This window comes from Amblyraja radiata, chromosome 32, assembly GCF_010909765.2.
Source record: "Amblyraja radiata isolate CabotCenter1 chromosome 32, sAmbRad1.1.pri, whole genome shotgun sequence".
Classification (NCBI taxonomy): Eukaryota; Metazoa; Chordata; class Chondrichthyes; order Rajiformes; family Rajidae; genus Amblyraja; species Amblyraja radiata.
Window position 1 is genome coordinate 247,808 of NC_045987.1, and position 15,796 is coordinate 263,603.

The window sequence follows — 15,796 nt, forward strand, 5'->3', positions numbered from 1 at the left end:
CAGCCAAACATGGGCAAGGGGCAACTTTGCTCTGGGAGCTCTGGCTCTGGGAGCTCTGCCCCTTGAGCATGACAACACAAAGTGCTGGAGCAACACAGCAGGTCAGCCAGCATCTCTGGAGAACATGGATAGGCAACATTTCACAAAGTGCTGGAGTAACTCAACAGGTCAGCCAGCATCCTGAGCTAACATGGATAGGTGAAGTTTCAGGTTGAGACTCTTCTTCAGTCTGAAGCAGGGACCCGACCCATCACCTATACGTGTTTTCCAGAAATACTGCCTGACCTGATGAGTTACTCCAGCACTTTGTGTCTTCGTTTGTAAACCAGCATCTGCAGGTCCTTGTTTCTACATTTCACTCTTTGAGCCGACGTGATGACCTCTCTGATACATCACATTCACTTTATGATGTCAAAGTTGCTTCCATGTGATGTCATAAAGCATCCACCACCCTGGTGTGAGATGACCCTCAGTGGTCTAACTGGGCCAAGTGACTGGGAACCATGCCCGACCCTCACTGTACACACAGTACAGCTACTCATTACCAGAATCGTGTGAAACCTGGCACTGAGGCAGAGGGACTGACCAAGAGCCCCTTCTACTGATTGCGTGCCCTAATATTAGATAGTTGTGGAAGTGCAATGCCTGGGAGATGTGTTATACCACCGGTGAACTTCAGCCTGAAGCAATGGAGGATCGTTGTGTATCAGGTCAGAGGTTACACAATTCTAATTCTATGTAAAATTCAGATTCTATGCACTCAATATCAAAATTATTGAAACTTATAGACAATAACTTCTAAGACTTGCACTTCTTTTTAAAGGAATAATTTTTCTGCCAAGGTGTCAATGTTTACCTGGTGATCACGGTTCACTTCTCTGCTTGTTCGTTGATAGGTGTTTCCATCGTCTCTGCGAGAGCTGTATCATCCTCTGTTGGTTCAGGGGACATATCTGTCTCCTCTGCTGGTTCTGTGGACATATCTGCATCTTCTGCTGGTTCAGGGGAGATCACATCTGTCTCTTCTGCTGGTTCAGGGGAGACCACATCTGTCTCTTCTGCTGGTTCAGGGGAGACCACATCTGCAGGGGCCTCATCAGCCTCTTCTGCTGGTGCAGGGGCTTCATCAGCCTCTTCTGCTGTGGTTGGGGAAACCATATCTGCCTCCTCAGTTGGTTCAGGAGAGACCACATCAGCAGCTTCTGCTGGCTCCGGGGTAGCCACACCCTCCCCCTCTTCTGCTGCTTCTGTGGGAGCTGTATCTTCTGGCTCTGCTGGTTGTGTGGGACCGGTATCGGTGTCCTCTGTTGGTTCTGCGGCAGTTTGTTCTTCTGGTTCTGTGGGCTCTGTTTCCTGCTGATCTTGTGGCATCTGTTGTGGAGCTCCAGCCATTTCACCTTCCTGTATGAGCTTACAAGGGCAATAAGTCAAAGTGATCATCTCACATGGACACTGCGGCTGAAACCCAGGTATTGGAGATCTGGTAGTGTCGGGGCAAACTCCTGTGGTTGCTCGCATGCAATGCCTTAGATCGCGTGTCACGCAGTAGTCTGGGGCCTGGGTGGGTGCTATCTGCTGCTCTACAGGGGCCTGGGCACTGGCTGTTCCTTGGCTGTCCTGCCGAGTCTCCTCCTGACCACTCTGGCCGGCCTGGGCCTGGGCCTGGGCCTGGGCCTGGCCAGCTGCTGTTGACGGCCCCTGTTCGATTTCCTGGAGGACTTCCTTCAGAGCACGCTGCTCCTCTGGGGTTGGGATGTGCGTTCCCACGCATTCCAAGCCAGCTTGTGCCATCGCCCGTGCCTCGTAGTGAGCGAGAAGGGTTAGGAAAGCCTGGCTGCCGTGCGGGATGTACTTCTCCTTCATGAAGCGGCGGTGGGTTGGATGGGTGCGAGTTTTTTTGCCGCAGGGACCCCTGTTGCATCGCGTGCCATCACACTGGCCGATGTTTACCGCTGTTGGTTTGAGGAATCGCCCATGGCTGTCCACACCTATCTTTGGCCAGTGGGAGCGGAAGGGGATCGAAGAGCCCATCATTTTTCCTGCCCAATGTTCTTCGATGGCAAGCAGCAAGTTGAGGACCTACTCACTGGCGATGCTGCCAATGCTGTTGTCATGGGCACTGTCAGCTGGTTGCTTAGTAACTGCTTGACATTGACAGTAGGAAAGGGGTTGTGCCCCAAGTCTCCTAAATGTCAAGAGTTAATAACATACCTGGATTAGGAGCATGGCTGCAAAGAAACACCATCTTTTCACTCCAGAACCACATCATATACCTGGGTAAGTAGCTCTCTCAGGTTATGAATAGAAGCATTTCCTTGTTGAATAAAACAATGGACTGTAGCGTTCATTACTCCTTTACACTGAGTCAGCCCAGCAACTGCCGTGTTTTGCCATCATTGCATTCAGTAGTTGTTGAGGACCAGCAGCAAACATTCTTTGAGGTCTTGCCCATTCACCCTCTCACCAGCTCAATAACATTGCCCATCTCTGCCACATTCACCCTCTCTTAGGAAGGTTTATGAAGTTCGGCATATCCCCAACAACACTCACCGATTTCTAGATGCGCCATACAAATAATTATATCAGGATGCATCATAGCATGGTTTGGGACCAGCTCCATCCAAGACTGCAAGAAATTGCAGAGAATTATGGATGTAGCCAGACCATCACATGAAGACCTTGCTAAACTGGACGAGTACTGCAAAACCTGGCGCCCAAAACCAAGCCCAGAAAAAACGGTCTCCAGTGTGTTCCACCTCCATAATGCAGAAGCCACAAGAGAACCAAACATCTATCTGAGCAGGACCAAACTGAAGTATGCCCCCACTCCAACCTACCTCGGAGTGACCCTTGACAGGACCCTATCCTTCAAGGAACATCTCAAAAGAACGGCAGCTAAGGTGAAGTCCAGAAACAATCTCCTCAGTAAGCTTGCTGGCTCAAAGTGGGGGGCAGCAGCCCCCACACTGTGCATTTCAGCACTAGCCCTTGCATTTTCTTCAGCCGAATATTGTGCCCCTGTTTGGTCCAGGTCGTCCCACACACACCATGTGGACACCCAATTGAACTCAACAATGAGGATCATCACAGGAACAATCCGCTCAACACCACTCCCCTGGCCCCCTGTCCTATCCAACATAGCTCCTCCACACAGCCGGTGAGTAGTCCTCACTCAAAGGATGCTCCAAAAGACCAAAAACTCCCCTCACCTGCCAATTCACATGGACATCTTCAGCCCACCCACTGCTCGACTTCCATCTAGACGACCAGTTTGGAAGAACCCACCACCAGCTGATTTCACCATCCAATCAGCTTGGAGGGAGGAATGGGAGTCCAAGGACGTCCCAAATAAACATCTGGTGTCAGACCCCACCCTACAGGTCCCTGGCACCAATCTCCCAAGGAAGCAGTGGACGACGCTGAATAGATTCAGGACTGGTCATGGCCCCTGCTTGGCCAGCCTTCACAAATGGGGCAGCAGCCCAACCCCACGGTGTGCTTGTGGAGAGCAGCAAACAATGCAACACATCATTGAAGCATGCCCTCAACAAAGACTCAAAGGAGGACTTGTCACCCTTCATACAGCAGATCAAGAGGCAACTGCTTGGCTAAAGGACTTTGCATTCGCTAAATAAAATAAAAATCACACAATCCAACCTCCCTTCCATTGACTCCATTTATACCTCACGCTGCCTCAGCAAGGCCAGCAGCATAATCAAGGATGAGTCACACCCTGGCAACTCCCTCTTCCCCCTTCTCCGATCGGGCAAAAGGTATAGAAGTGTGAAAATACATACCTCCCGATTCAGGGACAAATTTTCCCCAACTGTTATCAGGCAACTGAACCAAGTTACCACAACCAGAGAGCAGTTCTGAGCTACTATCTATCTCATTGGAAATCATCGTACTATCTTTGATCAGACATTACTGTCTTTAGCTTGCACTAAATGTTATTCATGTTATCATGTAACTGTGAATGGCTCGATTGTAATTATGTATCGTCTTTCCGCTGACTGCTTAGCATGCAACAAAAGCTTTTCACTGTACCTCGGTACGCGTGACAATAAATTAAACTCAAACTCACCAGCTCAGTAACATTGCCTGTCTCTGCTCCTGTTTCGGGTTATTTTATTGCTGGGGCACCCTCCGGTTGCCTCCTGCAGATGATGATTGATATCTTCAGGCAGCCTCCTGTTACATCCCGCCTGCAGTCTGCAGCCCGTGTTCTATTCTGCACCCACCCAATTGACACGACTCCCTCACCTGACACCACAGCTTGTATCTCTTCATGGGCTCCTTCTACCCCACCTCAGTCCTATCTTCACCCCTCACCCAGTCTTTTCACTTGCTCACACCATGCCTTTGTCAGGGTTTAGGTGTTGAGCTCAATTCCCTTACTTTCTTTGCCTCCTCCTCAACACACACATCTTTGGTTCAGATTATGGTCACCCATCCCCACTCCCAATGTTTTCTCTGGATGGCTGTCCATTTTTTCTTCCATTCTGATTCCGTGAGAAATTGCTGGAATGTTACTCTCTGCATTTCAAGTTACCGACACCTCAGTGCCGAGACTTTGTGGCAGATTGCTCACTTCCTTCCATCTCATTCAGGAAGCATTAGGACCAGAAATTGCCCATTCTTCTCTTCAACATGTACAGGTTTTAAATAGTTTGTGCTATTGAATATATATAACTATTATGCATTCTGTGCATTTACTGAGTGTGTGTGTATCATTGAGTGAGTTCTGTTTGTATTTATGTGCACTGATCAGTATAATTACTGACTTGATAAAGAGTGTGTAACATTGCATGAGTAGATTTACCGGCCTGTGTGTGGCACGCAAGTTGGAGATAGCTGGGAGCTCTGTGATGTGGAACAGTGTGCCACCTCCACTGATGTTTCAGTGATGAGGTAAAGTGGATGGGGGCACGGGCGCTGGGGTGATGCTTTGGGGTGAGCCTCTTGGGCTCTGACTGCTATGAATGGTGCCTGTATGGTCCATCCAGCTGCCCTGGAGTGGAGGGAAACCAGGCAGGGTGGTGTGAACACCAATGCTGAGGAGGGATCACAGCATTTGGCATTGTTCCAGGGGAGGAGATTGATATCCAGATCTTTGAGGAAGATAAACTTGACTTTTTGAGACGAAAGTGAAGGGGCTCAGGGTAATTGTGATGGTGCTGGTGTTTATGACACCAATTTTGTTAATGGTGAGTTTAACATATTTTAGCCCGGGTTGCACAAAACCGGCCTTGATACAAACTACAGCTGTCAGGTTCAGCAGTAGCTGTACAAGGCTACATTTAACCCTGTATGTAGCTATCACTGCTCATGTGCACTATTCACTTTGTCCAACAGAGATAGTTGCAGAGAAATCCAATTTTGTCCTATCTCAACCTTATGTCATTTCTGGCCTTTGTTCAACCATGTCTATCAAAAACATCCCTCACCTGTATCTACCCATCACTCGCTAGACTTTGTCCTATGCCTCCCTTCTCCCAGCTTCCTCTCTCAAGAAGGGTCTCAACACAAAACGTCACCGATCCATGTTGTCGAGAGATGCTGCCTGACCTGCTGAATTACTCCAGCACTTTGTATCTTTTTCTGAAATGTGAATGATGCTGGAAAATGTCACCATGACCTTGAAGAAAACCTTTTTCAGGCCATTAGAGCCTTCAGTAGTCACACATCATTTCACAATAAAGACACCCACCACTCCCTCTGTACAGCAGCATCTTGCAACCTCTCACCATTCAAACAAGATTCCGCATCCTTCTTCTTCCTACCAATGTGGATAAACCCCACATTACACGCAATCTGCCATCTAGAGATGCTTCCTGACCCCTTGAGTTACTCCAGCATTTGTGTCCTTTTTAGACATAATCCATCCTATCTATGCCTCTCATAATTGTGTATACTTCTACCACATTGCCACTCAGGCTCTATGCTCCAGGGAAAACAGACCCAGCTATTATAACCTCTTCTTATACTCAAGCCTCCAATTCAGACAACATCCCTGTGAATCTTTCTTGCACCATCTCTAGCCGCGGGACTTTGTGAGCGCCCGCCGGGGCTCCAACACCAAGACCCGGTGTGTGGCCTTGCATCACCCGGCGTGGCTTTAATGGCTGCGGGACATTTAACATCGCCCGCTGGGGGCTTTGACTCTGTCATGGGGGGGAGAGGGGAGTGCAGGGGAGAGATACGTTTTTTTTGCCTTCCTTCACAGCGAGGAGAAGATGCGCTGTGAAGGATGTTTGTGTGAATTGTGTTGGGTCTTGGGTCTTTTTTGTTTTGTATGTATGGCTGCAGAAACGGCATTTCGTTTGGACCTCAACGGGGTCCAAATGACAAATAAATGTATTGTATTGTATTGTATTAATCACATTTTTCCTGTAATGTGGTGATCAGAACTGCACACAATACTGCAAGTGCAGCCTAACTACAATACTGTAAGTGCAACCTCACTGCAATACTGCAAGTGACAATAAGTGCAGGAGAAGGCCATTCGGCCCTTCGAGCCAGCATCGCCATTCAATGTGATCATGGCGGATCATCCCCAATCAGTACTCCGTTCCTGCCTTCTCCCCATATCCTCTGACTCCGCTATCTTTAAGAGCCCTATCTAGCTCTCTCTTGAAAGTATCCAGAGAACTGGCCTCCACCGCCCTCTGAGGCAGAGAATTCCACAGACTCACCACTCTCTGTGAGAGAAACTGTTTCCTCGTCTCTGTTCTAAATGGCTCACCCCTTATTCTTAAACTGTGGCCCCTGGTTCTGGTCTCCTCCAACATCGGGAACATATTTCCTGCCTCTAGCGTTTCCAAACCCTTAACAATCTTATGTTTCAATAAGATCCCCTCTCATCCTTTTAAACTCCAGAGTGTATAAGCCCAGCCGCTCCATTCTCTCAGCATATGACAGTCCGGCCATCCCGGGAATTAACCTTGTAACGCTGCACTCCCTCAATAGCCAGAATGTCCTTCCTCAAATCAGGGGACCAACACTGCACACAATACTCCAGGTGTGGTCTCACTAGGGCCCTGTACAACTGCAGAAGGACCTATTTGCTCCTATACTATCCTATACTCCTCGTGTTATAAAAGCCAACATGCCATTCGCTTTCTTCACTGCCTGCTGCACCTGCATGCTTACTTTCATAGACTGATGAACAAGGACCCCCAGATCCCTTTGTACTTCCCCTTTTCCCAACTTGACGCCATTTAGATAGTAATCTGCCTTCCTGTTTTTGATACCAAAGTGGATAACCTCACATTTATCTACATTAAACTTCATCTGCCATGCGTCTGCCCACTCCCCCTACCTGTCCAAGTCACCCTGCATTCTCCTCACAGTTCACACTGCCACCCAGCTTTGTGTCATCTGCAAATTTCCTAATGTTACCTTGAATCCTTTCATCCAAATCATTGATGTATATTGTAAATAGCTGCGGTCCCAGCACCGAGCCTTGCGGTACCCCACTAATCACTGCCTGCCATTCTGAAAGGGACCCGTTAATCCCTACTCTTTGTTTCCTGTCTGCCAACCAATTTTCTATCCATGTCAGCACTCTACCCCCAATACCATGTGCCCTAATTTTGCCCACTAATCTCCTATGTGGGACCTTATCAAATGCTTTCTGAAAGCCCAGGTACACTACATCCACTGGCTCTCCCTTGTCTATTTTCCTAGTTACATCCTCAAAAAATTCCAGAAGATTAGTCAAGCATGATTTCCCCTTCGTAAATCCATGCTGACTTGGACCGATCCTGTTACTGCTATCCAAATGTGTGGCTATTTCATCTTTTATAATTGACTCCAGCATCTTCCCCATTTGTCAGGTGCAGCCTAACTACAATACTGCAAGTGCAGCCTAACCTACGTTGGAATTAGTTGCTTTGGGTGATTGGATGCGCTGGGTTTTTATTTGTTCAAGTGCAGGAGGCTGCGTGGGGGACTTGATTAAAGTATACAAAATCATGAAGTGCAAAGATAAGATTGATCATTAATGGCAAACATTTCCCCAGAGCAGAAGTATCGGAAATATGAAGGCATAGCTTCAGGGTAAGGGGTAGGTGGTTTAGAAATTGGAAGTTTTTCATGCCTGATTGACTGGTACCCCAACAACATTCCGAGTATCCTGACTAGCACTTGAATTATCACGGCACAGAAGGCCACAGACAAGGTGCTGGTAAATGAAATTAGAATAGATGGTCGGCATGAACACGGTGGGCCGAATCGCCTGTTTATTTGCCGTTTAATTCTGTAGTTCAGCGTTACTGTCTGTAGGCTGCTTGTGCAATTACATTTACTTTTGCTCCCATGCAGATATGGAGGATACTCCCAGACATTCCCATTCCGGTTTGGCAAGACCTATGGAAGGACTACTCATGATATCCTGAAGGATCCCAAAAAGTCAAGAGCCGGCCAATCGATCCTGTGGCCAACGACACAACCTCCAGAACAGTGTTTTCCAGAAGATGAGGAATACTGTATGCCTGATGTGTCTGACCAGATCCACCCACAGAAACTTGTTCCTGGTTATACTGGTAAGCAGAATTGACAGGACAGAGGGGCAATGCTTACAATGTTCCACATGCTTTCTTCATCAATAGCCCAATCGCCTCCTCTCTGTTAAGCAAAGATAAACAATTGCCTCTATGCCCACCTTCCCTAAATGCAAGCAATTACATAATAGGTGGCAAACTATACAAAAAAAACCATGCTTGATAGACTGGAGCAAAAATATTAAGCCTGGTGTGGCAGGCAGAGGAATGGAAAGGGCCGATAGTTCAAGCTGAAATGTGATCCATTCTGGCTCTGAAGCCAGAAGTATTTCTGTATTACTAACCCCCCCCCCCCGCACACACTTGCTCTGCACACACATACTCTGCACACATCATTGCCAAAGGAGGTAGCAGGAACAGATACAATCACTGTTTGGAAAATTGGATTAGATTAGTGAGTTGAGGTCAGCGTGAATGTAATGGGCCGAAGAGGCAGTTTCTGTGCTGTATAACTCTATGGTCATTGCCCATACATTCACCACGTACATAGTACCTTGTACATAGGCAGCCTGTGCAAACTCATCTCCACTCACTCTGAACAGTCACCTTCTATATGCTTACTCTTTACACTCACCTGTACACACATTGTACTCGTACATCCACTCGTACTCAGTCACCTTTTATACATTAACACTGTGCACACTTGTCCTGGACATGCTCAGCCCTGTACACATTCCCTTAACTATCCTCTAGTTGTGACAGACGTGCACTTTACGCATTTGTCTTGCACATATTCATCCAGTGACACTATACATAATGACTTACAATAACTTAACGTACACTCACCCTGTATAGGCTTACCTGTATCTGCACTCACCTGTATATGCATATGCTGCACATATACACCTCCAGTCACTTTGTACATGGACACCTTGTACAGATTCATTCAGTAAACAGTGCCCTGTATACTCAACTCATCAACCTGTTGACATGTATATTGCTCACATTCACCTCCATTCATCCTGAAAGTGTTCAAGGGAATTTAGGGGTTCTTGTACACAAGTCATTGAGACCCAGCATACAAGTGCAGCAGGAGATTGGGAAGACAAATGGCCTTTCCCTTGATCGAGAAACAGGGGATAGACAATAGATGCAGTAGGCCATTCGGCCCTTCAAGTCAGCACCGCTACTCACCGTGATCATGGCTGATCATCCACAATCAGTACTCCGTTCCTGCCTTCTCACCATATCCCTTGACTCCGCTATCTTTACGAGCTCTAACTCTCTCGAAAGTATTTAGAGAATTGGCCTCCACTGCCTTCTGAGGCAGAGAATTCCACAGATTCACAACTCTCTGGGTGAAAAAGTTTTTCTTCATCTTTATCCTAAATGACCTACCCCTTATTCTTAAACTGTGGTTCCTGGTTCTGGACTCCCCCAACATCGGTAACATGTTTTCTGCCTCCAGCATTCCCAATCCCTCAATAATCTTATATGTTTCAATAAGATCCCCTCATCCTTCTAAATTCCAGTGTATACAAGCCCAGTCGCTCCATTCTTTCAACATATGACAGTCCCGCCATCCTGGGCATTAACCAGAAGTTAACCACAACTGTAGAAGGACCTCTTTGCTCCTATACTCAACTCCTCTTGTTATGAAGACCAACATGCCATTAGCTTTCTTCACTGCCTGCTGTAGCTGCATGCTTACTTTCAGTGACTGATGCACAAGGACACCCAGATCACGTTGTACTTCCCCTTTTCCTAACATGTCACCATTCAGATAATAATCTGCCTTCCTGTTCTTGCCACCAAAGTGGATAACCTTACATTTATCCACATTAAATCGCATCTGCCAACTCACCCAACCGTCACCCTGCATCCTCATAGCATCACACTTCACACTGCCACCCAGCTTTGTGTCATCTGCAAATTTGCTAATGTTACTCTTAAATCCCTTAATCTAAATCATTAATGTATATTGTAAGTAGCGGCGGTCTCAGCACCGGGCCTTGCGATACCCCACTAATCTCTGCCTGCCATTCTGAAAGTCTTCTTTCAAGTCTGATGAGAAAAGTTTATAAAGGTGGAAGTGAAAGTGGAGACGGATGGAATTGAAGGTGCGTAGGGCTTGAGGGACCAGTGTCCATGGTGTAGGTGGTGTACAGGGTGGAGGTGAAGGCAGCTAATATCATCAAAGTCCCATACCACACCACTATGCTATCATCTCACTGCTACCATTGGGAAACAGGTAAAGAAGTCTGAGAACCATTACCTTTTAAGGTCAAGAACAGCTTCTTTCCATCACCATCAGGTTCTTGAACCACACTGTACAACCCTAAGCACAACTCTACCTCAGCACCGATCCACTGCGGACTTTGCACGACTATAGCTTTTTTAACTATCATGGCTCAAGAATATCTAGTTTAGTTAGAATAATTAATGCTCCATTGCATATCTACCTACCTACTCCCCCATCTATCTATTAGAATGTAATTGTTCTAGTTCATATCCGGTGCATGACAATTAAACACTCTTGCTTCCTGTCCTACCAGCAGCATGTTTAGTTGAGTGTCACGTGTCCCAAGGTACAGTGAAAAGCTTTTGTTGAGTGCTAACCAATCAGCAGAAAGATAATACATGATTACAATCGATCCATTTACAGTGCATAGATACATAAGGGATACATGTTGGTGGATTCATGCAGTGCCCCTTTAAAGCCTTCCTGAGGAACAGTGCCCAACACTGAAAACTGTCTTGAACAGGGTCCAATCAGATCCCTACACAGCAGTAACATAATTTATAGCCCTTTGTACTTCACTCTCCTTAAGTTGAAGGAAGACTTCCCATGCAAAGGATAGAGCAGAGATGACCACTCAGTTTTCTCATCCCTCAATGTCTTTTCTTTACAGGCTACATCCCTCAAAAGTTATTCAAATATGGTGGGAGCTACTACAAGGAGACCCTGGAGTCAGGTCTGGACTTGCGACAACGCCAGATGGAATACATACAGAAAATGAAAGAGCCTGAGCTCATCACTTATGTGGATGGGAGAAGAAAGGTATCACTGTGGGATGTTGAGGGAAGTTGAAAAACTAAACCTCAACTCACTTTGTCAGCAGCACCACAAAAATGACTGGGAAATAAATGCTTTGTCCTTGACCTTTTACAATATACTGTGGAGAAAATTTACATTCAACTTAACTACTTACCAAATAGTGAAAGGCCTGGATAGAATGGATGTGGAGAGGAATTTTCCACTAGTGGGAGAGTCTAGGACCAGAGGCTATAGCCTCAGAATAAAACATAGTACCTTTAGAAATGTGATGAGGAGGAATTTCTTTAGTCAGAGGGTGGTGAATCTGTGGAATTCGTTGCCGCAGGCGGCTATGGAGGCCAAGTCATTGGATATTTTGAACGCAGAGATTGAGATTCTTGATTAGTGTGTTTAGTGTTAGTACGTGTGTCCGTACACACGGAGAAAGCAGGAGAATGGGGTTTGAGAGGGAAAGATAGATCAGCCATGATTGAATGGTGTCGACTTGATGGGCCAAATTGGAGGAAATATTTATATTATGGGGAGTAGGAAGAGACCCGTGAATAATGGGATCAACACCTATTATCTGGAGGAGTTAAAGATGAAGTGAGTTTAGGCAACCACAGTTTACTTGTAGCTGGACAGGGCCAACAATGCAGGATTCATTGCCAAGCTCTAAGGAGAAAGAAGCAGTTCTTCAAAGATTGGGGCAATGGACCACTGTTGGGGTAACTAAGCTTTAGGCTGTAGTTATGCAATCTTTACCTAACCTAGATACAATTGAGGATGACACAGGGTGGCTAAAATCAGAAGATGGTGCATTCCCCCAATGTCTCACCCAGATTATAGAGTCAAGAGTGTGGAAACACACACTTTGACCCACTTGCCAACATGTCCCACCCAAACCTGTCCTATTCATGCAGTAGCATTAAAGATTAGAGATTAGCATTAAAGTTCATTGGATAATGTATTACAGTAATGGATAATTATTCTGATATGAAAACATTGGCTATGCAATATTCCATACAAGGGAACATGTAAGAACCTAATGATCTACTGCTTATTCTGAAACTGTGATCCCTAATTCTAAATTCCTGAGCCAGGGAAGATATCCTCCATATATCCACCTCAATAAACCCTTGAAAGTTTTGTATAGTTAACATTCACACCCGATGCCATGAAACGCTCAGGCATTGGATAGTAGAACAGAGAGGTGCCACAGAAAAGGAGTGATCAATTCCATCTACAGGCAACCTCAGGAATTAGTTTAGTTTATTGTCACGTGTATCGAGGTACAGTGAAAAGCTTATGTTGCGTGCTAACCAGACAGCAGAAAGACAATACAATTACAATCGATCCATTTACAGTGTACAGAGGGAGTGTGCTGATACTCTCATCAGCAATATAAATGTGAAATTAACTCTGCCTCATATGCCCATCTTTAGCTGGTATCCGTCAATGAGAACAGGCCACTGAAACCTGTAGCTGCAAATGTGGATCCAATAACCTGGACTCATCTGTACAAGGACAAGCACCTTTTTACCACCCAACCTCCTGAACTGCAGAGAAGAGGTATCGCAGGTAGGTGACAAGCAATCTTGAAAAAACGGCGAGACAGAGAGGCGACAAAGTCCAAATTAACCAAAACATATTCCTGAATCTCCCGCTGCACCCGCTGAGTTTCCCCAGAAATTTTGTGTACCTTCCTGAATTTCCTGGTGGCTAAACATTTTAACTCCCCTTCCCATACTGCCGCTTCTGTCTTGGGCCTCCTCCATTGCCAGTGAGGCCAAACACAAATGCTCCACTTTCGTTTCTTCTTCTGGCGTCACAATTTGCAACTCTTCAATCCTTTTTTTTCCATTTCTGCCTTTTGTCCAATCATCCGTCTATTAAACATTACCTAATCACATTGCATGATTTCAGTCCAGTACATTGTGATTTAATTCAGCTAAGTTGAAAGAGGTCTGAGGAACATTTTCACCCAAAGTGGACCAGTAGAATTATTTCTTAGGAAGGAAAGCAGAATGGAGAAAAGGAAAAAAGTATAGGGTAATTAGCTGTTTCTAATGACAGAAGAAATTCAACAGTGATAACCAGGTTTAAAGGATAGTGTTAGAGATGGGTGCAGTCTTTGAAGTTTTGGCATGTAGTTGCGTGATGTTGAGGGTATTACAGAATAAAGTAGGTTTGAGGGACATGGTGAGGAGGGAAGATTGGAGGGATTGTAGAATGGTTAAGATGGTAGAAGGGACAGTGGGACGGATGGAGGTTACAAAGGGCTGTGGGTGGGAAGTGGGTATGAGGGGCTTTGGACTGAGGTAGGTAGGAGGGCTGTGGCTTGGAGAATAGGATTTTGTTGAATTTGAAGGCCTAATAAAAGTTAATTGCTTATTTTTAGCATGAATAGCTGAGTTCCATATTTAAGATGAATCTTAGGTTGTTTTACAATGTCCCAAGAAAGAAATTATAGCCTTAATGCAAAATGTTATCACCAGTGAGACTCATCTACTGGAGAGCGACCGTGGACTATCGTCCATAGATCAACCAGGAAAGGTAATTTGCAGGAAGGGAAGTGCAGGAAATGTAATCCACAGGGAACAGACAAGATATCTAATACATATGAGGAGGGTACAGAATGTCATCCATATGGAGGGCCAGCAAGGTACCAACAAACTGAGTGCATAACCACTATACCACAACAGCCCAAGTGCTTGGTAGTATCGACTCCTCTGTAATGGACAGTATAAGTGGCAGCTCATGACATAAAGTTCAGTTATAGCCTTTCCTATTTTTGTTTGGTGTAGGTTACACTGGATTTATTCCACGTATTGCCAACGAATTTGCACATCCTTACCAAGAACGGGCGAAGAGTGCCATGGACAAGTTTCAGCGCAAACAGGTCTCTGCAATTTCTGTCAACGTCTTTACAAAATGTTAATTGGGAGCTGGTGTAGTACACTCAGACCGTCAAATCTGCTCTGCTATTTCTTCACATCATGGCTGGTCCTCTGTAACCTCAACTTTGCATTGCAGTCAACCTGCAGTAACCTTTCACCATCTTAAACTTGTCTAATCTCAAAAGATGATTGGGCACATTGTCTTTAAAATTCTGACCCTACATTGGCTTTAAAGATAGATTTGTTTTCAGTTTTCTAGAAGACTTTTTGCAAGTCTCATCTCCAAAGCACAGTTGTGAGCTTGGAGACAGGGGCAGGAAGTTGGGGAGGGGTTGGTGTTTTCCATATTTTAATTTGAGTTCCCAATGATTAATTTGGCTCAATAGGGGTAAAGGTACCAGCATCTAGATCCTGCAGTCCGCAGGGATGCCAGGTTGCCATAATTTTGTTATGCAGAGCCTGGGTATAATGGTTGCATGTCCATGAGAAACTCAACCTGTGCCAGATGGCACCTGAACTGTTAGAAGCACAGGCTTGGAAGACAATAACATACATAATCTGATGAAACACACCCTGATATTTTCCTACATCTAGAGACATGGTCAGAAAAGCACAGGCTAAAAATGAGGAGACCCACTACTCCTCCCTCGTTTGAGAAGCCTGCTGGTTCCAGCGCTCCTCCACTGGTCTCCAGCGACACTTGAGTAACCTGAATGTCCGATGGTAATGGAGCTGAAGAGGCTGAATTTCAGCTCCTCTCGGGTTCAATTACATCCCAGCTTCTCTGCAGCTCTTTTGACACCAGTGATCTCCCAATAAGTAACTAAACACCCTTCATGGGCAGCCTCTACTATACCACTTGATGGGTGCAGGAACATGCCAATAATAGAAATAGTGTAGTTTATTATCATGTGAAAAGCTTTTGTTGTGTGCCACCATGGCCTGAATTGTGACTCAAGTCATGAAAAGTTTGCCCCAATTATGATTTTTGTTTTCTTTTCAGTACTTTGTGAGGAATAAGCTAAGAGGTTACCGTGAAGATGATCCTCAACCTAATAGTAAAATTTACATTAACAAACCGATGGTTCCCAACTACGGAGGTCACCTGCCAGGTATTTTGTTTATGACTGTACGCGTGCTCTGCAAGCAGCCCAAATATTATGCAGATGTATTCATGGCTTCTTGACTTCTCATGGAACATTTACTGAAGATGCATGTATATTTGCTGAATTTTATCCGACTGATGGACGTTTTCCAAGTAAATGAAGGAATGATCAAAGATCAGAGCGGGTGTGCCATTGATAGATCTATTGTGCTGACATCTCGAAGCTGAACACGGGTCTTCAGCCATGCTC

At 45.6% G+C, this 15,796-nt stretch overlaps 1 protein-coding gene across 1 annotated transcript; it reads left to right on the top strand.

Annotated features, from left to right (window-relative positions):
- Positions 1–2,224: 2,224 nt before the first annotated feature.
- On the top strand, positions 2,225–15,627 carry fam166a (family with sequence similarity 166 member A). Its single transcript, XM_033049395.1, has 6 exons — positions 2,225–2,277; positions 8,326–8,546; positions 11,417–11,565; positions 12,987–13,122; positions 14,349–14,443; positions 15,445–15,627. Exons 1-6 carry the CDS (start codon positions 2,225–2,227, stop codon positions 15,625–15,627), a joined length of 837 nt encoding a protein of 278 aa, XP_032905286.1.
- The last annotated feature ends 169 nt before the right edge of the window (positions 15,628–15,796 follow it).